This window comes from Neopelma chrysocephalum, unplaced genomic scaffold (assembly GCF_003984885.1).
Source record: "Neopelma chrysocephalum unplaced genomic scaffold, ASM398488v2 Primary Assembly neopelma1_22, whole genome shotgun sequence".
NCBI classification, from domain to species: domain Eukaryota; kingdom Metazoa; phylum Chordata; class Aves; order Passeriformes; family Pipridae; genus Neopelma; species Neopelma chrysocephalum.
This window is the reverse complement of record NW_020897689.1, coordinates 12,976,443-12,999,163: the sequence shown is the minus strand read 5'-3', so window position 1 is coordinate 12,999,163 and position 22,721 is coordinate 12,976,443. Positions and strand designations below refer to the sequence as shown.

The window sequence follows — 22,721 nt, the reverse complement described above, 5'->3', positions numbered from 1 at the left end:
ATTTTGTGGGACCTCAGACCTGTCTACTAGATTTATTCACAACTTGATTGGCAGATATGAAGGAGGTGCACATGAAGGCAAACTTTGTATCTGATCCAGTTTAGGGATGAGCTGAATAATAAGCCTTTTAGCATGGGTCTGTCGGCAAAGTGCAGTGGTTGTGTTCATTTATGTTGTGGTACTGTGTCTTTTAGGCATTTAAGGTGCTGATCTACATGGCTCTGAAAATTTCTCTGAAGGGTCAGTTTAAGAAGGAACACATACTAAATAGCTTCATTCATACCTGTGCTTCAGGCTTTTGTCTTTCAGATAGCTCTCGGTATTTCAGTGCTACATAAAATGCCTAAGGGCATTCTTCTCTTACAGTGAACCATGAGCTTGAAGTGAATCTCCTGAATATCCACTCTGGGCAAACCCTATGCTCCCTACACATTCATATGTGCCTAGGGAAGAAGCCAGGCAGTAGCATTGTGGATGCTAGTGAGCCGTTAGAGTTTTCTATCAGGTTAACCAGGCTTATTGTGACCAGCGATCTTCCCAGACAGTTCACCCATAGCCAGGGATCATTTGGAGTAGTAGGTATATTGTTTGCACACAGCTGCCCTGTTTCAGAGCCAAGGATGCTTTAATGGAGGCAATGCTAAGCCAGCTGGCCTCAGTGCTGGGAGTGTGATGGGACACAAGTTACTGGTGCAGGTGAAGACCTAGGCTACAGGGGAGTTTCAATGACTGTCACGGCAGAGGTGGCTGCTAAGCAAATTCTAGTCTGATTTGACAGGTCCATCCTCAGCTCACTAGGCAACAGCAGGGCTCCAGGATGAAGACACATTGTCTCTGAAAAATGGTGAATTTTTTAGCAATTTAGCTGACCCTAGATCTCCACTTGTAGTGGTGGGAATGAAACAGACTATAGCTCTGGTCATGGATGTCATAAATGTCTTCCTATGTGATACAGGACAGGACTCTTAGTGTGTTGTTGTTAGACCATAAACTGTAAGTTCTGCCTGTGCCAAAGAGTTTTCAAAAGTCTTTATTTACCATCTTGCACATGGGATTTGGGGCACCCTTGTACTGTACTGGGTGGTTTAGGGAAGTTACAGGCAAGGTTATTCCCAAATGTGGGCTCACCTGAGAGAGCTCGCTAGAGAGTAGTAGGAAAAGCAAATGATTCTGAGGTGTCCCTTGTGAAGTCTCAACTAGACCATTATTGTGATGCTCTTGAGTCTACCACAAGGTGAAGACATTTACCTGACATTCTCGTGTGGTCTGAGATTCTCCCTTACCTATGGCATAAAAGGGATAAGAATTTCTGTTAAGATAGGAACATCTTATGTGGCCAACATTGTCTGCTGCATAATAATTTTTTATTTATGTGTACTGGGCCAGATGTTTAGCTGATAAAAGTCACTTCACTGATTGCAGAGCAGCTGCACCGACTTGATGATTCACCTTTTGTTCATTTCATTGTTTAGATTTATCATATTTATTAACCTCAGCAGAGAGAATATGGTTTTCAAGTGTGGTTAAGGGAGGATTTTTGTACAGAAAAGATGGATTCTGCTCTCAGTGACACCTAGCCCCATCTTGCAGGTAAAGATTGAATCTAGTCATTATGTGTAAAATGAAATGGTTTATGTAAAATACCACATATGATAATACTCTGGTTGGTATTCATAGAACCATGCTTACTCCATCTGTCTCAGTTATAAATATTTTAAGTGCGTATTTTGGTAAATTTTAGGGTTTGTAACAATGTAGTAAAATCAACTAGATGCTAATAAATTCTAGGACAGAAACTCAGTTATTTCTCTGTAGGATTCTTTTTAGTTGCTTAGAAATGTCTTGCTACAGCTGCAAAAATATTGAACAAAGTTTAGACTTCAACAAATGTGCTGCTGAGAAAGTTGATTTTGTATATTTAGAACAATAGACTGGATTGTCAAAAATGAGTAGCAAATGTGTTTGCAGAAGAATTTTTATCTGTCTTTTTTCTCTCTTTTTTGTCTAATGTTTAGAAATGCAGAATTACCTAAGAACCACATGCTTATGCAAGGATGAAGGCTGATGCTTCATAGCTTCCTCCTTTTCCACAACCCTCTAAATCCAGACCCAAAATGCCATGAGGGCAGTGGGAAGAGAGCTATTAGGTTGCCACCATTTCTTTCTGATTTATAGTTGCCCAAAGTAACCTGCCAGCTTTTGGTAAAGCACAGATAGCTCACTTGGCTGTTGGTTTTGAAGCAGCTTGCTCTGAGGTCCTTTAACATTTTCTACAGCCTTTCACTCCCTGAGTCTATGTCTGTGCCTCAGGTAGTGAGGAGTCTTCCCTAATTCCTGCATTTAGGGACTCCTGGGATCATACCCAGTACCACATCTGGGACTCTTCTGAGCCTGCTCTGCTCTTTTGGGCCTTTAGGAACAGATTGAGGAATGTGCAGTCAAGTCTAGTTGAGACTAAATCTAAGAAAACGAAGATATGGGGCAGAGAATGAGCATGATGATATCTCAGTAACAACAGCAAGGTTTCAATAGCTTTGCTCAATCTAGGTGAGCTTGTGTTTAAGACAAATTTTTAATTAAATGAAATTTGTCAAGTCTTGGAGTTTCCAGAATACAAGAATAAAATAAAATTTGTCTGTATTTGATTTGTAGAGGTATTTTTGTATTATATGTGGTTTTACAAATATTTTATTGAAGTTTTTTCAAAGTGCTTTTTTATCAGAAGAACTGTATGTTGAAGAGTAGCTGTCTTCAGATATCAGTGTCCTGACAATGCTGAAAAAGGCTACAGCCAGGAACCATAGTTTCAGAATTTTGCTATACTATTCTCTGGTGAAGGCTGGTGCAAAAAAGAAAATGTCAAGTGTTCTCACCCATAATTAAAAAGTGGATGTTCTGTTTATGTGTTTTCTTACAGCTGGCAGCATTAGAGAGACAGATCTTTGACTTCCTTGGTTTCCAATGGGCTCCTATCCTTGGCAATTTCCTACAAATAATAGTTGTCATTTTGGGTCTGTTTGGAACCATCCAGTTTAGGCCTCGGTATATAGTCGTGGTAAGTCTCATTTTTTTTTTTTTTTTTTTGCAATTGGTTTTAAAACCTGTCATATTACAAAACAGAATTTTCTTGGGTGTCAAAACACCAGATGGTATTTCTGTAAAAACTGTAGAGGTCTCGATGTCTTTTTGCAAATTTAGGACTACTGATTGGCTTTTCTGAGATTTTGGAAGTCATCAAGAATAGGAAACCTGGAGAAAATGCTGTCAAAATTATAACCATGATACAAGTCAATTAGACTATGCATAAGTAAAGAAATGAAATACCAATTGTTGTTATTTCTGCAATAGACAAGCAGAACCAATGGTGATTAAAAAAATATTTGTAATGGCCAAGTTGTATTTAGCTACATCTCTTTAACGGGGGTAGAAATTTCCTCGGTCATGTGACCCACAGGTTCCAAAGAAATCTCCTTTCCACTTACATGTAACTTTGTCAAGGCCTGTATTTATGGTCTTGACCCTAAATTATTGTAAATTGTCTCTAATGCTTCACAGTTGTTTTTTCCCATGTTCTCAACATAACAGGAATAAAAAGAATTTTCAAAGCCATGAACTAAATTACCAACAAAAAAATATCCCTGTTCCTCCCCCACACTCCCTTCTGAATGGATAAATATTATGCCTTACCTGGTATTGCTTGTATCTGGAACATCTTGGTTGTGTTGTCAATAATGGATTTTAAGAGGCTGAAGTTATCTTTCTTTTTTCTCACAAAAGAGTGAAATAAATGTCTACTGGGCAATACTAATTAAACAAATACTTAAAAAGCTTCATCCTTTCTAGTCAAGCCTGGAATGTTATAATTCTTTGTTGTGTCTTAAAAGAGAAAGTAAACAAAAACTGTACCCAAGGTTACACTCACATTAGCTAAGCTTACAAGCAGACTATAACAAATTGAAAATGGATTGATATAAATAATAACACTTTATTATCTGTGGTTGGAGAACTGGGCATCCATATATTGATGACTCACCTTTGTACTTCATGCTCTCCATTTTATACATAAGAAGCAAGTGGGGGTAAACATCTGAAAAATTAAGTAGGAAATTTGTGTGTGAAGTGGAACTTCACAAAATTTCTTGCCCCTCAGGTTCAGCACTGCTGTTCAGTAATGCAAGCTCTGCTTTAATTTCCAAAGAAATGCAACATATTTTGACTGTTTCTGTATCTTTTCCAATGTAAATTAACATTTTAGGCTATATTAAAGGGGTTTTCTTAAGTAGAGGTATAGAACTCATAATTAAAGAAAGAAACACCTCATCAGCAAGACACTTTATCCTAAGATTTAACTGAACTCATGCTCTGATTTATCTTTAAACATATATTTAAGAGCTCAAGCTACAGTATGTGCAAATACTCATTACTTGGGAAGATCAAGGCTTTAGAGCAGCTTCTATCCTTACTAACACAAGGTTCCCAGTGAAGTAGTAGTAGTTTGAGCCAAATCCTGAAGCTTGAAGAGTGAAGGTACACAAGTTCTCTGGAACCAACCTCACAGCTCAACACCAGCAGAAGGAGGTGGCTTGCATTTCTCCCTGTTCCCACTGTTCTTTTCCCTGGCTGCATACTTTTCCATATCCTCCCCACCAATTCTGACAGCAGTTAACTGGACCCTTCAGTAAGCCATTTCCAGTCCTAATCTATCAGAAAACCAACCTAGTGAAAAGTGGGAGAGTTTTTTGCTAAACTGGTGAGCTGAACAGCAGTGTGGAGGTGAAGGGGAAAGGAGGAGCTGCAAGACTTCAGCTGTTGCTAGCTACAAACTTGTCAGTTCAGCGTCTTGCCTAGCTTCAGCCTCAGGCTGAATTCAGTTGATTCCTCAAGCCAGCATAAGCAATAGTCCCTTAGCTCAGCTGCTCCTTCAGTCCCTGTGCTGTTCCTTTATTTTCACCAGTACAAGCATCATTTCAACACCTTGGTAAACTGTCAAACCAGAATAGATCCAGCTGAAAAGCAACGGTTTCCTTTACTGGTGTTAATTTAAGTGTAGGTCAGCTCTCTAGCATGTTTTGCTTGTTCCAGCAGAAGGGAAGAGGTGCTGGGGGGAAGCAGGAACAAGTAGCTAAAGAAAGGAGACAAGTGCATGGAGTCTTTCTACAGTACTGCAGGGTTACAGCAGCTCAGAGTTGAGGTATAGCCTGACGATCTTCTCAGAAAGTGTGCTTCCTAGGGCTGTCCCAACCCTAGCACAGCAGTGCTTTGCCCACTGTCCCCAGAAGCCCCAGAAAGAGTCAGTGGTACAGACAATAAAGACCCTTACCAGTGCCAGCTCCAGGCTGTCTTCACTAAGGCAAAAGGGAATCTGAAAGGAACTCTCCCAAGGAAGGGAATAGCTTACCTTCCTCCTTCTGAAACTCTTTGGAAACCCTTGTTACAGCGGTAAACTTCTATTGCTGACTTCAAATATAAAGTCTGATTAATGTAAATCTTCAGAAGGTCCTGAATTTCGATATTAAACACAATGCAGAGAGACTCCTACCCAGGCTCTCACTAGTGAATTAGGCACCAAATTAACTGAGAAGCTTCATGGGCTTCCAAGTCCATAGCTGCACCTTCAGCCATGTCTAAGCCCCTGGATATGTAAGTTGTTGGTTTCCTGAGAATTTGGTACTGTGTCTTTGGCAGAAGTAATAGGCTGAGTAATGCTTTTATGTACTCTGGTTGCTGAAGCTTCTGATTTAGATTAAACTTAATCCAATTTCACTGGAAAAGTAAGCAATTACTTCAAGAAAACTATGCTTAGTATCCATTGTCTTTTCCTTAAGACTTCCCTGGAAGTCAGCCTTACTAGTGCAGATGATCCCATCAGAATATAAAAAGTTGAAGTAAAGTGTGAGTTGCGTCGGATAAAACAGTCTACTTCTGTAAGCTGTCTACACAAAATTGATCTGGCACATGTGAGTGCAAATTGTCCCCATGATATTCTGTCATACTCTGGTGGTGATCTTTGACTGAAGCTGACCAGCTCTAGGGTCATTGGTTTAATTTCAAAAGAGTGTTTTTAATCTGTCTTCTGTGCAATGACGGCTGTGCCTGAAGGTTTCCCTGACAAGAGAAGTTACACAAAATCTTTCACTTTGCCATCCTATGCTGCATATGTCATGTTCTCTCTCCTCAAATTTTAGCATATGTAAGGAATGAGAAAGTAAGTGAACAAATGTAATGCATGTAATACAATAACTTGAAGCACATCTATACTGCAGTCAAATATGAGACTAGTTCTGCAAGCACAGTTGAGCAGACTTTTGTTGCATGTACTTAGAGCCAAGGAATTCAGTGAGGGCTGTAATAAAAACTAATAAACACAGTAGCAGTTGCATGCTTTTAACTCCTCTTCCACTGCCATGGAACCGAAGCTACTTACTGTATCACTAGCATCTGATGACTACATAAGCTGCAGTCATTTCTTTGACAGCAGCATAAGCATAGCCACTGTAGATTAAAAGTCTGAAGAAAGAAATTAGTTTGAATGATATAAAATTTGTCATGAGAGCTTTCTACCAAAAAAAAATGCCCCACTATATAAGAGCTGTCATACAATAGCTGATTCATGAGGCATCTCCGTTGAATATAATTGTCATTCAAAGTAGTTAAAGGTAGTGGCTCATGTTGTCTGTCTACAGTCTTTCAGATACATGCATGGTAATTCTGAAATAAATCCGGAATTCCACTTGCTCATAGCTAAAATTCCAAGTCCTCAGAGCTTAGGAAACAGAGAAAGAGGGAACAGCAGCATTGACTCCCAGTGTCCTAATTAGTTTAAATCCAATAATTATTTCTAATACGTTTTGTATTAATTAGTAATTTAGATAAATTTTGTGAACAATTTGTTCTGTCACTAAGAGAATGTGCTATTTTCAGTATTTGAATATTTTTTGACTGAATTAAATCAGTGCAAAGTTCCCAGGGGACATAAGAGTGCAGAGCTGATTCCTAATTTTCCCATATTAGCCCATGAAACTTACTCAAACATTTGTAAAGAAGAAAAAAACAGCTAAATATCAGCTCTAACTATGCCGTTACACTTGTGTCATGAAGCTCCAGAGCTCTGCTATGATACATTTCCCTATGCATGCTTTTCCTTTCTTAATAGAACTTGCTGTCAGCAGCAAGATTTCCAGTCTGTTAAAACTGATTAAAGATGATGACAGGATACTTGTTAAAGTTGGGGATTTTCCCCCTCTTTTACTTCTGATATGGGACTTCAAAAGGCTCCTGAATGATGAGTAATGTAGTTAAAATTTTACAAACCGGGCCCAAAGCTGAATGAAAATGTGTTAATGAAACAGTGAAGGATGAAACTAATACACTTAGATAGGCAGAATATAAGGTGGAAATCTCTACTTTACTTGCCTTAATGTATTCCAATAAATAATATAATAGATATAAAGGCAATGGGTACAGTTGAAAAGCCAGGAGAGGCTTTCTTAAAAAAACATAAACCAAAAACCAGAAAAGCAGAAGAAATGCTGTACAGGATACTTTACACTGTAATCAACAAATGTTATACAGACAGTGAAAACACATATGAAATATTTAGGCTTCCAAAATTACTCCTTGAATATCCTTCCTGGTAGGTTCTGTGTTGTTACTGCTCTATCAGGTTGACTTATGCCACTTGCCAGTACTTGTAAGGCTGTGCAAGTATTGATACCTCTGAGGCACAGCCAGGTATTACAGAGGGATGATCTGAGTTGCTCCTTTCCCTTGAAGTATCCCTGAGTCAACTGCATTCTCCCTAGTGCCTCCTGCCTTGTCAGAGTAGTTGGCACACTTCAGATTTAAATATACACTTGAGATACTTTACTCATTACAGCTAAACTTATCCCTCAATCCTTGTAATAGTAAAAAATTCCCTTAGAAAATTCCCTTTTTTTCTTTTACCTTTCAATTTAAGAAGCCATTCTTTGCATTTTGCTTAACCAGTTCTTTTTGTGACTTTGTGTCCATCCAATGTGAATGATTTAACTCTAGAAATGTTTATATTTCACTGATACATTAAATGCAGTGGTTTCAATATTACCTGTAAAGTCAAAAAAGGTATAGAAATCTCACTGTTGTAGAGAGGCTGGCATTATGAAAAGGGATCTGAAAGAAACTTGCTAGACTTGACAGTAATTTAATAGACATTTAACCTGTAAGGTTTAGGGAGTACTCTCTCCACATAACTTAAAAGACTCCAAATACTTCCTCACACCACCTAGTATACAATCCTTAGTGCAAAAGGCCAAAAGCAAAAAAAGGATATAGTGCATCATGGGGGAAATAAGCAAAGATTATGACCAGATCCTAGGTCCTTCCATTAGAAGGAATCTATTACAAAAACATCCATGTGATTTTTAAGTAGTGCATCATAGCATGTACAAAATAAAACCCCCAACTCTTCTTATTGGTTCAACCTATGTGGAAAATTCCTTCTTCATGCCAGATATGGTGAAGGTTGTGATGCTGAGCATGAGACCAGCTGAACTGGGGTGGATTGAATGTGTCTGGCAAAAAAGAACTGGGGCAGAAATTGCTAGATGTGGGGTAGTAGGAGTGAGCAGACACAACAGGACAGATAGTGTTTAGGACATGGAGTGGGAGAGATTGAATGGCAGATCAGGTCATGAAACAGGTTAGGTGAGGTGTCTTGGAAGGGAAATGAATCCTGAGGATCGGTGTGGACCTGATGTTTCAGACCCTAAACATTCCCATGCTGAGACAAAATTGTCAGCATGCATGATATGTCCCTTCATACAGAGGATGGCAATTTGGACTGCTTCTCTGCTAGCAAAAATAAGTGTTCATCATGGATCTAAAAGTTAAATCTTTCTTAATGACTCAAGCAGGTGTTAGTGTGATGCCACATAATGGAATTGCTATAATTTTTTTAACCTAGAAGGTAAATACGTATAAATTTACACACATACATGTAACAGTCAAAAAGTATTACAAATTTTCAGAAAAAAACACTCAAAATTTAGAAAAAATTTTATTAAAACCCTTCTTTGCAATCTTACTGTGATCCTTTTATATATTTGCAGTTCTGAACTGGATAGATGTATACCAATTCTAATTATATTGTCACCTCAGTTTCAATAGAAAGGACAGATATTTGGGGGTTTTCTGGTTATCACAGCCAGGGAATAGAAACTTGATTTGCAGAAAACAGAAGACAATGGGAAGAGTGAAGCACATGCTAGCAAGAATAAAAGAATTGCTTTTGCTGTGAAGGCTGTGCTGTATAGCTGAGATTTATCTCTGCTCTGAAACACTGAAAGCCTTTTTGACACAAAGTGAATCACTTTAACAAACTTGTCACGCTCTTTGTTTTCCCCTTGCATTCTGGGTTCTTGTCTTGAGACCTTGTGGTCTGATTTGCACAAGTGCTGCATGCTCAGCCACAGGGAGCTGAACAGTGAGTTTATAAGGTACTGTATAACCTCAAGTGTTCTGAAAAATGAACTCTTAAGCACCTCAGGTTGGATGCCTATAATGTGTGAATACTTCTGAATGTAATCTCTGCATGTATCAGAACATCATTTGCATTCTGAGAGCTGTATCATTCCCTTATAACATAGAATAAATTAGTCAATGTTTGTGTAGCTCCTGCACATTACAGCAATGAGCATCTTAGTAAACCTCATGAGGAAATTAATATTCAGTCCTCAGAGCAGGGTCTGAGCGACAAGGAGAAATGAAATATTGAGCTAGCTGTTCAGAAAATGTGTTAAGGGAGATAAGATCTTTTACAATAAAAATATATCTATGATGATTTAATTAAGGTTTGCATTGTATCACACATCCATGAAATAGAAAAATTAAATTGGCATAAATAATCCAAATTCTGACAATTCCTAATTTTGCTTTCTTGCTTTTGTTGACTTATAACCTTTCCTTTAATGTAATCTTCCCTAACTACCAATGAAACTCTATGCAAGGGAAAAAATCTGCTCCTTGCACATTCAAAAAGATGTGTTTTCAAGTGTGGACAACAACTCTCTTACTTAAAGAAATTATATAGTACTAATTACTGAATAGGTAATTATTATGTTTATAAAACAAATGGATCTCAAATTTAGACTTCTGCAGTTCAGTGAGAGTGTAGGAAGAGCCTTTCCATACACAGCTGGGTTTCAAGGTACACACCTGCTTTGCACCTGCGCTTCTCTTTCAGAAATCCTCACAGTGGATAAGGAACCAAACCAGTCGTAACTGTAAAACAGCATAGCCTGGCCTGGGAAAGTACGTTCAGACAGTTTTTGCCTGCATAGTACAGAGTTGTCATTGGTGCCCATGGGACAGAACGAGGCCATTAACAGATTTGGCTTGGCCTGGCAGATCAAGCAGGATTCCTTTTGTTGTGGTGACAGATTTAGTTCATGGATAGATAAAAAATTCTTTCTTAAAAAGGCAAATTCTCCTGAATCGTCTCAATTCTGCTTTTTACAAGCAACTGGCTTGTATGATTAGTTCACTAATTTTGAACACTCTGCACATAATATTCTGAGGATAAATGTTGGAAAATCAGTAGCTTATGATGAGTTACTACAATGTCAACAAATGTAGTAAAATGTGATGCACTCTTTAAATTAATCTTATGAATAGTGCAGACATTGTACTGCTCACAGACCATGGCAGCTTTGTCTATTTTATAATAACCCAGCCTTCAGTTGCCACGCTACCTTTCTCTGTAAGACAGAGGAAACTGCCCAGGAGTGTTACTCTTATTTTGTTTATTAATTGCCTACTTCTTAGGCCATAGCCATCTCCCAGTTGTCTATGTACCTCAGAAGAAATGATATTAAAGCAGTTCTCATGTTTGGTGTACAGAAATGACCGTATGCGTGGGAGGTTAATCAAAGTGGGGAAAAATTCAACCCTCTTCCCCTGAACCTTTCATTATACATCACAGGGAGGGGAAGAAAGAGGGGAACATAACCCAAAACTGAGCAAGAAATCCAAACTGATGGCTCTTGTGCAATGCAAATGTGATCCAGCATATTGTAGATTAGTATGTTTAGTAGCTTTAATGAGTATATTGAACCAAAACAATTGCATATTAACCCTCATCTGGTCACAGCTATTTAGACTTGTAAAGGCTCTTAGCAGCAGTTCTTCACTGTGAAAGTTGTTATAAGTGTGTAAATGTAAACTGGCAGTGCTGCTGCTCACTGCATTTTTTCAGGAGGATGTAGCTCCAGCATGGCTGGGTGGGCACTTGACCCATGAGGCAGAAATGCTTCTGAGGTGGACTACCCAGAGTTCACTGGGAATAGTTTACAGCTGTATGTTAGTAAACAGTGCGTCTGTAAGGAAATAGTGCCAGTCTATTGTGCTACCAATTAAGACACAAAAGATCACAGAATCACAGAATCATCTAGGTTGGAAAAGACCTCTGAGATCATCGAGTCCAACCTTTGACCTAACACCACCTCATCTACTAGACCGTGGCACTAAGTGTCACATCCAGTTTCTTCTTGAACACCTTCAGGGACGGTGGCTACCACCTCCCTGGGCAGCCCATTCCAATGTCCAATCACTCTCTCTGTAAAGAACTTCCTAATGTCCAACCTAAACCTCCCCTGTCGCATCTTAAGACTGCCCTCTTGTCCTACTGCTGGTTGCCTGGGAGAAGAGACTGACCCCTCCTGGCTACAACTTCTTTCAGGTAGTTGTAGAGAGTGATAAGGTCACCTCTGAGCCTCCTCTTCTCCAGGCTAAACAACCCCAGCTCCCTCAGCCTCTCCTCGTAGGACTTGTGCTCCAGTCACTTCACCAGCCTCATTGCCATTCTTTGGACATCCTTCAGAACCTCGATATTCTTCCTGAATTGAGGGGCCCAGAATTGGACACAGTACTTGAGGTGCAGTCAAGCTGAGTTTAAGGTAGACACATTATTCTCCCATTCATGCTGTAGATGGAGTATGAGTTCAATACGACATTGGAGAACCCAGAAGAGATATGGATACATTCAACTGTTAAGGTTACTTTGTAGGATCAGGTTCATGGCAGAGGGGTTAGAGAAGTAGTGAGCTATTTTTAATGTAATTAAAGTACGTTTTACTGTCAAAGACTCTTAAGAATGAGATTTATCCTTATTTGTTTAAAAGAAAAAAAATCCCCATTATCAGATCAATAGATCTTCTGTTTTATTTGGTGGTGGTTTTTTTTCCTTGTGCCTTTCTTTAAAATATTTAAGTGTTATTTCAGTATTTGCTTACTTAAAGTACTGTGTTATTCTGGAATTTCCTTCAACAGAACTCAATCATAATTTAAAAATTACTTACAGTTGCCCCGAAACTGGTGTTTAGGTCAGCATTTTGGACTTAATTGATATCAGTAGGATAGTCTAAAACTATAAAGAATAAATCCATTTTATTGGTATTTATTTAGTACAGCAACGAGTATTGGATTTGTAATTTCCGATGCTTCTTAGGGGACTTCTGTAGGGAGAACTCCTTTTCTGAACTCTCTGTGCTTGGCTGTTCCCAGAACAATGCTTATTGATATCAGTTTTTTTATTATTGATCTGCTCACTATAAAGTCCTTTCATCTTCACATTTTATTTTTCTGTCTTTTTGCTTTCATCCGGCTTTGTGTTTAGTACACGGTGTGGACTGCCCTGTGGGTCACCTGGAATGTTTTCATTATCTGCTTCTATTTGGAAGTAGGCGGACTTTCCAAGGTAGGTCACTTATCCTTCTTCAGGTTTATGGGAGGGTGTTTTAACAGCAGGACTCTCAGATTTTAGCAGACTGGAACCACAGAGGAAAAATGTTGTTGTTTGAACATACAATTTGATCTTTGGATCCCCTCCAACAAGAGCTCTAGTGTTTGAACTTCTCTCTGATAGTAAATAGCCAAGGGTTTGAAGTACCTAAATACAGTGAATCTAAAATACAGTTGCCTTCTGAAGTACCATCTGAGGGGTGGAGAGGGTATTTGGTTGTAAATTTGAGGTTCTTTTTGATTGTTGAAAAACAGGCAATGTCGTTTTTGTGGAATTTTCAAGTGTGTATGAAAAGTGTGAATTTCCAAGATTGCTTTGAAGGGAGCTAAAAAAATTACTGAGAAGGTAAATGACAAAGGATGACTTTTGTCACGTCTGAATAAAACTTTCTTTGCATGGCACTCAGTGCCATAGGTCACCAATTCCTTATTCAAACCTTTGATTAGAGCAGAAATGTTTGCTGAAATTATTGAGAGACATGTGCACTCGTTCAAGGTAGCACTTAGGTTAGCAGAGTTTATGTTTAGCATTGTATCTATAGTGAGTTATATATAATACTTGCTGGTTTTTATCCTCGAGTTGGACATAGGTGATACTAGTCTTTGTTTACCATAACCACACTTAAATGATTCCAGGCAGAGTATACCATGGCGCATACTGATCCTGGCATTTTTACTCGAATAAATGTCACCATTACTGATTGTGGATTTAGTGATATGAACCACATCACTGTTAATTCATGCAGTGCTTTTGGAGAATGCAATCCTGTGCAATGTGCTCTAGGGAGACCCTGCTTGAGCAGGGAGGTTGGACGAGACGACCCACTGTGGTCCCTTCCAACCTTACCCATTCTGTGATTCTGTGATTTGTGTACTCCACTCAGTTCAGAGTGGAACATTTATGAGCCACATACATGCTAGCATTAAAAGTCCTAGCTTTTGGCTAACAACAAACAGAAAACTGGTGAAACTAATTTAATAAGAAATAAAATTTAATTTACTCAGTAGAAATTCCATTAAGATTAAAGCTTTCACTGATAGGTTCCTTTGGTGATAAAATTTCATAATGAAAAGCTGCAACAATTTATTTTTCCTCCAAATATGATGTAGCTATGAGAAGTCATGGGCTTGATGAGGAAATTAGTGCACTTCATAGAGGATCAAAATAAATGATCCTAATGGTATGTTCTGATTTAAAAATCTATTAGATGAACAGAAGAGCAACACATAGAAGTGATGAATGCCTGAAGTAATTGTTCATTCTCATGATACACAGAGGTTGTATTTTTTCATTGAGTTGGGCCGTGTCTGTTTTTGTAGTGACTATTATATTTTATATATAACTAGTATATTTATCTAAGGGCCTAGGAAGTGAAGCAAAACTTTTAGTCTGAACCCTCTGAGTTAGTGAAAATTTCAGTTGTTTTTCCATTGATTTCAAAGGATTCTGATCACCTCCTTAGTTTAAGAGGTTTATAAACCAGAAGATATGAATTGAAACCCTGAATCTTCCAGTTTCACTTTTGTTTCACTTTTAGCTCTTCTTATTTAACATATATGATAAATCACAGTGCAGAGAAATAGTAGCAAAAATATTGTTCAGAAGTTGAGAAAATTCCCTTTTATTAGTATATACTTCAGTTGATCTTAACATTTGTGTGGCATTTTTATCTTGTGGTTGATAATGACAACATTTGAAAAGTATTTTCTCAACAAGTGAAAGACACAAAATTATTTCCATGGAAGTTGACTGCTTTTGTATAGATTATGTCAAAGGTCTGAGTGTTGGCACCAAGTTAGTAATGATAGAATCTAGAATCTTGTTCAGTAAATCACGGAATTTTTGATTCATTTAATGCTCTTTCTTAAAATTATGCTACAGATGATGAAGCCATCAAGAGACTGGGGTCTTTTTGCACCATATGCCAAAAATCCTGGGTATTTATAAATTGTATGTGACTTAATTGAGATCCAGCTTTTATCCAAGATGTTAGCTTAAAAAATTCATCATGGCTTGCCATTAATATGTTCCTGTTTTGTCAGGTGTGATAGAAAGGTGCTATTATCAAGATATGTTAGTGTGACTGGGAAATAAAACATCATCATAAGTTTTCCAAGGATGGCTGTTCATTCCATATTAAAATCTTGGCAGGCAATAGTCACTTTTTTTTCTTGCTATTGTACTATTTTTCCATTAAAAAAAAGGAGCTTTGTTCCTGAAATGTATACAGATTGATTATAATTTTAAACTTCTGTTGGCATACTATCAGGGGAAAATTATGGTGCTGTCTGGCAGATAACTGATTTCTGTTGGTTTGTTTGTATTTAAGCACTTCCATGTTTGTATTGGCTCTGACTAGAATTAGTTATCTGTTGGTTGGAGTACCATGTGTTTATTAGGTCTTCAGTCATGAATGCTTCAGAAAATATAACTTGATACAATGATAAATGGTAATTTGAATTCAATATGTTCAAATGGAGTATGCACACAATGCAGACAGACTTTTGAAATGTCATAATACGAACCCACCATTGCTCAAATTTTGCTCAGATCTTATTCCTGCAGCAGAGAGGAAGATCTCCTTTGAATATTCACTGAATTCTGCCAAGAAGTTCCATTACAGTTAATGGAAAGTTTGAATGAGAATAAGGACATAGGTAATTTAGGCCTGTTCTTTACTGTGAAAGTTTGAAACATTTTCTCTTCAATTATGCATAATGTTCAGATTTTCTTGGTAAGCTGATATTTTATTGTTTTTAAGGAACAGTTTGGTACCTAGTTTAAAGTTTGTGGATCTAGTACACCAAGATCTTTAAACTTTTCTTGATAAAGAATGATTAAAACTCCTGCTACCTACACTGCCAGTGTCAAACACAATGTATGCAACTTGATCCTTTCAATTTTTTCAGAAAACAATGATGTTTCTTCATCAGAGTGACATGGAAAGTGTATTTTTAGTTGAAAACATTTTTTTTTCAAGTAATTTAGGGAGGGAAGCCTTTTATGCATATCTATATACCCAAATTCACACTAAAGTTTGATTTTAATAATCTGGAGGGCCAAACTGTAAGACCTGAGGGGAGGAAGCTGGTGCAGAGGAGTAACATGGGAACAGAAAGACTGTATATGGCTGTAGGCTTATCATCAGGGAACTCACTTGAACCTCATTCCCTGCTCCAATTAATATCATATTATTTTAATATATAAAGAGAGAAGGCCTCACAGAAGAGCTTTCTGAGGAAGCATCCCCTAAGAGCTACAGTATGGTAAGTGTGGTGGTTTGAAGCTCCCAGGAATCCAATTTCTAAATACAAACCCCCCTCCCACAATTTGCCCGTGTGAGAGGGTTTAGTGGTGGTATGGACTTGATATCTTTTTCACTTCATGTGGAGAGTTTTCAGACAAAACACAACCATTCGTTATTGGGGGAAGGGGAAAATATTTACAAAGGTTTATTTACACCCATATAAATATTTACATTAAATTAAAATTTTTCCTTTTCTTCAATAAAAGTTCAAGAAGAAAAAAGTCTTTCTGTCACTTCTCAGGCCACAGTTCCTTTGTTTCAGTTTTTTGTGGTACTGGTTAGTGTCCTTCATTTTCCTAAGGCAGCAGATTTAAGTATGGCAGTCAGGATTTTTGTTCTTACTTTGTGGAAATTCCAACCCCGAGCCCGAGCCTTCAGGGGATCTCCTTGTAGATCTTCACTTCTCTTGGGTTAGAACATTGAAGGCAGCTTTCAGTTCAGTCTTACCAAAGCTCTTTTGCTCTGTCTCAGCTCGCCAGCATGATTGAAGCAGCAGCAGCAGCAGGAGGTCCAAGGCCACCTCCTCCGCATTCCGTCCTGGCTCAGCTCTCAGGATGACTCCGAGTTTTTCAGCTCCTTTCTCTCTCTCTAGCTGCTGTTGCATTTTCGGGAGTCCCTAAGGGTTTGGAAGTCTACCCCTCCTCTTCAACAGGTCTCTGATTTTTGGGAAAGTGATCCAGTCTTACCCCAAAACAGCTCTGCTGAGTTTTCCTCTGTTTTGTTGCCAGCTCTCCCTCCTGCAGGAACATCTCTGCATCTTTCAGCCGGCTTCACGTTATCTCACTGCCACTGGCTCTCTTTTGGCTTTCAGCCATCGCTGTCTCTGTTCAGGGCTGCTCCACTGCCGATTTCAATGTCTTCTGTTGTTGCTGACAGTAAGGAAACTCTTCCAGCTCTTGATTACGGGACCCGGTCCAGCTTTGACACTATACCGGGTCTCCCGTAGCCTCAGCTGGGGCTGGGGGCCCTTGGCCCCCAGAGGGGCTCACTGGCCCCCTGCTTCCTCCTGCCTCAGATCACGGCTACCTACCTTCTAAAACTATCTTCACCACCTTCTCTTCCGTTTCTGTGGGCATGTAATTTCCGTAGGGCGCATATGAACCTTTGATTGGTCCAGTATTATCAGTGGGGCAAACCATTGCTAACCCAAAAGAAAAGGTTTTTCAAACCACCACAGTAAGGCAATCTCCTGGGAAAAGGATGATATGGATTCAAGTCATCTTGGGTATGAAAGGGAAATAAACGCAGCTCTCCCACAGCCAGCTGTTGTCAGTAGAGAGCTAACGAGCAAAGGTTTCCTCTTTAACTACCTCATAAACAACATATAGGTCAAGCTTCTTTTCCATTCATATTAAGATGTGCGAATAAAATTTTAATGTTTTTATCAGTGTTAAAGAAATTGTATTTGATCAGAAATAAAAGATATATAGCCATATGCATATTTTTTTATTTGTGTAAACTTAGGGTTTTTTCTGATTTTAGCAGTGATAAAACATCCCATGCAAAAAATGAAATTTGCCTGTCTTTTTTCATTTACTACTTTTATGAAATTAAAAGCATAATTTCTAGTGTTAAACATCCTGTATGAGAGAAACAAAGTGTTATTGTAAAATGACCTTTTAATCCTCAACTGCAAGATGACAGATTGCTACATCCATATATGAGCTCATTAGTTGCTAGCATCTCATTCTTGGTCTTGCAAGGAAAATATGTATGAATTGTCATATTCCAGATTAAGGACAATTTAAAGCATATGGACACAAACGCAAACTGTTTTTCAGAAGTTTTGTATGTGCTTAAATATTGACCAGATAACTTCTAATACTTCTAATACTTCTAATACTTCTGATGTGTATAAGACAGCCCTTCATGTCCAGCAATACACGCTTTTATGTACTCCTGTACAAAGGAGACTTCATTTGTTTCAAGTATACAGTTAATAATTCTCTTGTTTATATCCTTCCAATATTTCAGGTCCAGTATGAAAATAGCTTTTTTTATTTGTGTTTATCATTTGCACTTCCAACTGATAGTTTTTGATAGCCTATTTTTTCTATTACTGTTTGTGTTATTGTGAATTACTGGCATTTCTTTCCATGTGTTGAAACCTTTATTCAATAAATGTATAGCACCATTACAGTACTTCGTACACCTTTCCTAGTTTTTTGATATACCCTACCTAAGCAGCTGGACAACATTAATGATATCTTTTCTTTTTCTATTATACTTCTGCTTATTTTGCATGGCTTTTCCATGACGTGCTTCTTCAGCATGAACCTTGCCTCATTCTGGATTAATTTTAGTTTAGCTCTCAAAATTGAGCTCTGCGTCAACTGACTTGTAGTTTTTGGCCAAGGATTTGCATGACACACAATTGTATATTCAGTAGAAAACTACTTCTAATGTTTATTACCTGGTCCTTTGTTTTATGTGTTAAATGTAGGTGAGTGTGAGCTCTCTAACATGCCTGCGACTCTAGCTTCTTGAACCTTTCCCCTGAAGCCAAAGGAAATTTTGCTTATGTTATTTAATTAAACAATATTTTTTTATGTATTTTTCCCAGTAATATGTACTTTTTTCAATGGAAGTTCAAAGTCTGTAAGGCTCCCATCCAGCTTTATGAAGCTGGAGACAGAACTATAGGCTAATTTATTATATGGATCTGTAGTTGGAGGATAGAGCTGTAACTCTGATAAAATTAATTATTTCTTCCATCTGAGGACAAAATGGACTAATAATTTACTTATTAAAATGCTGTGAGAATGGAAACATATTAGTCTTTTCTTAAAAAAAAATCCTCAGAAGAAGGGCTAATTGTATGGACTTTATACTGGCTACTTCTGAAATCCAATTTATTCCATCTGGTGCGTGTCAGTCAATCCTTAATTGTGGTGCAATTATATCTAATCATCTCAAATGGAGTAAGTTAAGCTCAGAGCCAATGCTAATTTGTATTAATAGAGATGTAAAGGTATATTCTGGGGCTTGTGTCTCTTTTTTTTTTTTGAATGTGAAATGAGAGCATAAACATTGGTTGAATTTAGGGCCAAAAATATGAAAGAAAAATTGATTCTCATACTGACTGGTGCTGATGTAAATGAAAAACCAGAGACAATTATTTTGGTACAATTAGCATCATAAGTAGCTCTATGGAATTGCCCACTCCAAAAAGCTTGTGGATAAAGTTGGCAGCATCCATAAAACCTACATGGAAGATCAATAGATGGAGGATAAAGGACTTCCTTAGTCTAAGCAGAAGACTGAAGGTAGGTCATCATACGTCTACTCACATGTAAGTGACTTTTGGGTGAAGGAAAGTGATCAGATTTTTGTCATATCCACCGGGAAAAAGAGCAAGAAATAGTTTGCTGAGCATGTGGCAAAGATTTGGTTGGAGGTCAGGAAAAGCTTTTTTATAATAAGTACACTGAATAGGATCTAAAGCTGTTACAAAGCCTTACTACCAGATTACTCTTCTGCCCCATTATTTTTTGTCTATAGAAACAAGCCTCTGTCAAGAGAAAAATCCAAGTTATTGTCCGTGGAAGGTTTAGGATAGGAGTGTTTAAACTTTAAAAAATTAGTTCAAGTTGAAGACTCAAAACCTCAATCAAGTCAAGAGCTCACTCACATTAGTAGGAGCATGACTCTGTCTGGGGAGTTTGAGGTGTCTCTGGCTTTTCTCCCCAGCAGGTGTGGAGGGACACAGAAAATAGGGAACTCCTCTCCTAGGAGGCTGACAGCAGGTTTTGGGTGTTCGCGGGTGGGGTTTTGGTATTCAGCTGTGTGACACCAAGTGAGAGGCAACGCTGTCGTTGCTGCTCACTCCTGGTAGAAATTAGACTTCTGTTACAGGCAAAACTAATGTGCTTTCTATTCTGTTCATGGATTTTTACCTGAACACAAGTCATTGACTTCACTGTGAACAAAGTGAGTGAAAATCGTATATTTCTTCTCTGCTGTGCATGGTGCATGCATTCATGTACAGTTCAGCTGAGAATTTCCTCCCACATGTCTCTGATTCCTTTTGGTCACCATCACTTCCTTTCAGTCACCATCACTTCCTTTCGGTCACCAACTCTCTTGGGAGACTACATACCCTTTAGCTTCTTATTCTCTTCACTACTGCATGTTCGTTTGCTTCAGCTGATGCCATCAGCTGCTACCAGCTGAGATGTGCTAAAACATTGGCTGTAGGCATTCTTCCATTTCTAGACATCACAAATTACTGGGTTTATAGCAGTAGTAAAATATAATCTCTTCCTAGTGTATGCCCTAGTAAAATTCAACTTGCAGAAATAAAACCTGATGAAAGATTGGTTTTGTTTCTTTTTGGATTTGGACCCTCTCACCTCATCCTTCTTCTTTCTCAACTTTGTTATTCCCAGAGGGTTTAAAAAATTATTGTTTTAAAAGTAATGTTCTAGAATCTTCACTGACATGGAAAAAGGAGGAATTCTAATGAAATAACCACAGTTAAGTACAGTTAAGCTAATCTAAAAGCAAAGGAAAACAGACCCAATATAAGTTTTAATGCTTGCATCATATAATTCTTTTAACCCCTTTGGCCTTCACTCATTCTTTGAACCAGCTCTCATACATAACACTTCAGGTTTTGTTTTTTTTTTTAAAAAAAGTTTATTCAAATTGCTCCTCCCATCCTGCTGCTCTCTCACCATAAAAAGAAATAAACTCCATGTTCAATTGTATTTAATACTTTTCCATAATGTCCTGTTCAAACAGCCACCTTTTGAATTTTTAATTACTTTGGCAGTAAACCTGGAAACCAATTTACTGTGAAGTTATGCAGTGTAATATTGAAGAGACACAACATTTCATCACTTCAAAATAATAGCTCTGGCCATGGCTGGTGTTAGGTATTGTTAATCATAGATTTAGCATGTTGGTGGGGTGCCTTTCAATGGTATTTGCAAATAGTATTTTTTGATGTTGTGTTAGACTGACATCAGTAAATGCAGGAGCAGAACCTGTGTGTGGTAGTATCTTTATAGAATACTATAACTGTTTCCATGAAAAGTTAGAGAAAAATTATTTAAGAACTGTTAATTCATAATGATGAAGCTATGGAAAATTGCATTTTCTTTTTATTTGCAAATTACATTTCTCAGACAAAAAAAGTGACTTAAAAAAGATGACTTAATATGTGCTCTCTTAAAAAAGAAAAAAAAAAAGAAAAGAAATTAAATTGAAGAGCAGAAATGTATGAATCTGTTAGCACTCTAATGCCGAAATCAGTGCACATTCCTCCGGTTCAAAATTTTCAACAATGAAATAGCCTCAAAGGGTTCTGTTTTAGCTGAAGAGGCTTTCTGATTGTTAAGCTGAACAGACTTTGATGCTCCCGATTTCATGTTCCAAAAGTAATCTGTTGTTCACCCTGTTTCACTCTATAGTGTAAAGCTGTAGCATCGTGTAAGATTTAATGAAATACATGCTTACTCTTGAAAGGAGAATTAACATTCAGCTAGCTTCATGGCACAATTTGAGCATAAGGTCATTCTGGGAAAAAAAATTGTGTGGAACAAATGGGACACAGATAAATGCCACTGAAACTGCAAAATGTGTCATTCTGATGTTGATTAGTTTGTTTAGGTGATACAATCACATTGCTGAACAACTTAATCAGGAGTACATTCCAGATGGTGCAAAAATTGAATTTTACATCCTTTCAGGTGACATTTAGAGTGGTTCATTATATTATATAAAATGAGCAGCATTAAAATAGGTTTTTCAATCAGAATTGATGTTCTTCTGTAATCCCTTGATGCTAAATTCTAATATGATGTTTGCAGGGTAGGCCACTATCTTCTTCATTGGTTCAAATAACTGAAGTAATATCTCTGTGGCTTTTTTAATAATCCATTTAATATCTATTAATATTAAATGGCTTTGGGAATAATGAGTATATCATATCTGGTTAGCTAAGAGCTACACAGACAAATCTGTTAATGAAAACATCGCGCGCATATTTGTTTGAGTTCATTGGCTTAATTTCCAGGATCTTGAAGATTTTTAAAAGGGAGAAAACGCTCTAAAACATAGCCTCACAATGAGAAGATAAGTAACTCAAGTAGTTTGCAAAATTTCTCCAAAGACTCCTTTGGATATGAAAAAGAAATAAGAATGCAGTCCCAGTCTGAACTTGGTCCTGTGATTCAGGAGTGCATGGTGCAATGGCCAGTGACGTGGAGAGGGTAAATCCTGAGTACCTATGGTATATCTGTGCCTGAAGCACACAGCAATGCTTGAAAAAGGACTCGGTATTTACACGTAGAACAAGAACATACAGAATAAGGAACAAGAGAATATAAGGGCAGGAAGAACCATCTAGTCATCTGTTCTAACCTTATGTTTCTGACATAAGTTGAATTGTTCATGAAATGAGAAAGGGAAATTTCCCTGAGTTGTGGTTTGGCTATAAGCAAGTGTGACACACTCATCTGCATGTAAGGGTGAACCTAGGTTTAATTGCCCAGGATATTATTTTATCTACTTATTGGCATTTGAATCTGTTTTGAAGTGATTAATTTGTTCCTTTTGTAGAAATGGGAAGACTGTTGCTGAGATTTGATTTTCGTCTTTGTAAACATGATGTCATGAAAAACCGCAATGAAAAAT

The 22,721-nt window shown here is 37.8% G+C and overlaps 1 protein-coding gene across 2 annotated transcripts in view; it reads left to right on the top strand.

The window, feature by feature from the left end:
* NKAIN3 (sodium/potassium transporting ATPase interacting 3) overlaps positions 1–22,721 on the top strand; it is a 357,930-nt gene that overhangs the window by 171,808 nt on the left and 163,401 nt on the right. For both annotated transcript variants that reach the window (XM_027705861.1, XM_027705785.1), the window contains exons 2-3: positions 2,918–3,055; positions 12,650–12,730. In XM_027705861.1, coding sequence (XP_027561662.1) covers positions 2,918–3,055; positions 12,650–12,730 — 219 coding nt within the window. The remainder of the gene's footprint in view (positions 1–2,917; positions 3,056–12,649; positions 12,731–22,721) is intronic.